General features: G+C 41.6%; 1 protein-coding gene across 1 annotated transcript in view; it reads right to left on the bottom strand.

Annotated features, from left to right (window-relative positions):
* Window positions 1-24: 24 nt before the first annotated feature.
* LOC107085109 (solute carrier family 41 member 1-like) overlaps window positions 25-1,395 on the bottom strand; it is a 35,607-nt gene continuing 34,236 nt past the window's right edge. Inside the window, exons 9-10 of the mRNA XM_015375266.1 lie at window positions 1,324-1,382; window positions 25-695 (exon numbers count right to left, since the gene is read on the bottom strand). Of these exons, the coding sequence (XP_015230752.1) occupies window positions 486-695; window positions 1,324-1,382 (269 nt within the window). The 3' untranslated portion in view covers window positions 25-485. The remainder of the gene's footprint in view (window positions 696-1,323; window positions 1,383-1,395) is intronic.

Raw genomic sequence — 1,395 nt, forward strand, 5'->3', positions numbered from 1 at the left:
TTTGTGCTATTTTTCGCTGTTAAATGTCTTATTCAAACAAAGGGTTTACGTCCTCATTGAAAATAATAAGGACTCCCTTTGCACATAACACCATATATTAAATTGCTTGTTGGTTACCAGTTCTAACTATCAATAAAAGCGGCAGGACTCGGGTGTTTAGTAAGATTAAGGAGCCGTGGGACCTTTAAGGCTGGATCTATCATTGGTCAGAGTTTTTTTTCATGGTGGAGATGAAGAGGTCTGTGTTCCAGGGAGACAGTCAGGATTTACATGCTGCTGCTGTTCCAACAGTAAAGCAGCGTCATGATATCTCAGGATGAAACTCTGCTCAGAACATCATCATCCAGAGCCTTTCAGGAGATCAGCCTTGTACTGTGGATGTCCACTTTCACGCTCAGGCATAAGGGTGATCTTCGTCTTCGTTTTTTGCATGCACGCTCACAGTGTGTTTACGTTTAATTTTCTGTGTGTATGTTTCAACAAATTCAGTTGCCTAAATTGGAGTCCCTGTCCCCAATAAACCAACGCATGTGGAAGCAGAGGGCAAGGAAACCGGTTCCCAGGAGGTCCCCCAGAGCGGTCAGGTACGGGATGGAGAAGTTATCGGGGTCCATACCTCGGCCCCACATCCAGTGAACCATCCAGTCAGCCAGGTACAGCAGGATTGCAACCTGTAGGAAGGTAAAGCAGAGGCACTTTTAGACCAATTCTGCCTGGAAAAAAAGACTGATGTCTTTTCAGATGTTTTCTTCAAAGGTTTATAGTCATAGAATAAACAAGACCCTTGATGACTTGGTCAATTATAGACCTATATCTGATCTTACTTTCTTATCTAAAATTCTTGAGAAAGTAGTTGCCGAACAAGTTTGAGACCAACTTAAGCATAATTAACTTTTTGAAGAGTTTCATTCTGGCTTTTTGATAAAGCTTATAGTCAGAAAGGCTCGGTTATCCTGAGCATCTCTATAGTTATGCTGCTATAGGCTTAGACTGCTGGAGGACATAGGGACCCCTTTTTCATCATTCTGCTTCATTCTATCTGTTAAAAGGGAGTTTTTCCTCTCCACTGTCGCAACAAGCATGCTTAGTGTGAGGGATTGCTGAAGAGTCAATGAGTCGATGCAATCAGCTGGTTTTCCTTAGATAGAAAACTTTGAATCAATCTGACTGGATGATCTGGTGAACTGGAAAGTGACCTGAGATGACATGATGAGAATTGGAGCTATAGAAATAAACTGAATAGAATTATCTGCTGTCAGAAGATAAATAAGTGTTGAAAATAAGCTGCCAGCTGCTGATATTGAGGCTGAAGCATTTTTCTACCAAGGCACAGATTTTTAGAGACGCACTGATCAGTATTCTTCCACCTGCTGAGTCTCTTTCTGATAGATTCAA

Source organism: Cyprinodon variegatus, unplaced genomic scaffold, assembly GCF_000732505.1.
Source record: "Cyprinodon variegatus isolate N-32 unplaced genomic scaffold, C_variegatus-1.0 Scaffold116, whole genome shotgun sequence".
NCBI classification, from domain to species: domain Eukaryota; kingdom Metazoa; phylum Chordata; class Actinopteri; order Cyprinodontiformes; family Cyprinodontidae; genus Cyprinodon; species Cyprinodon variegatus.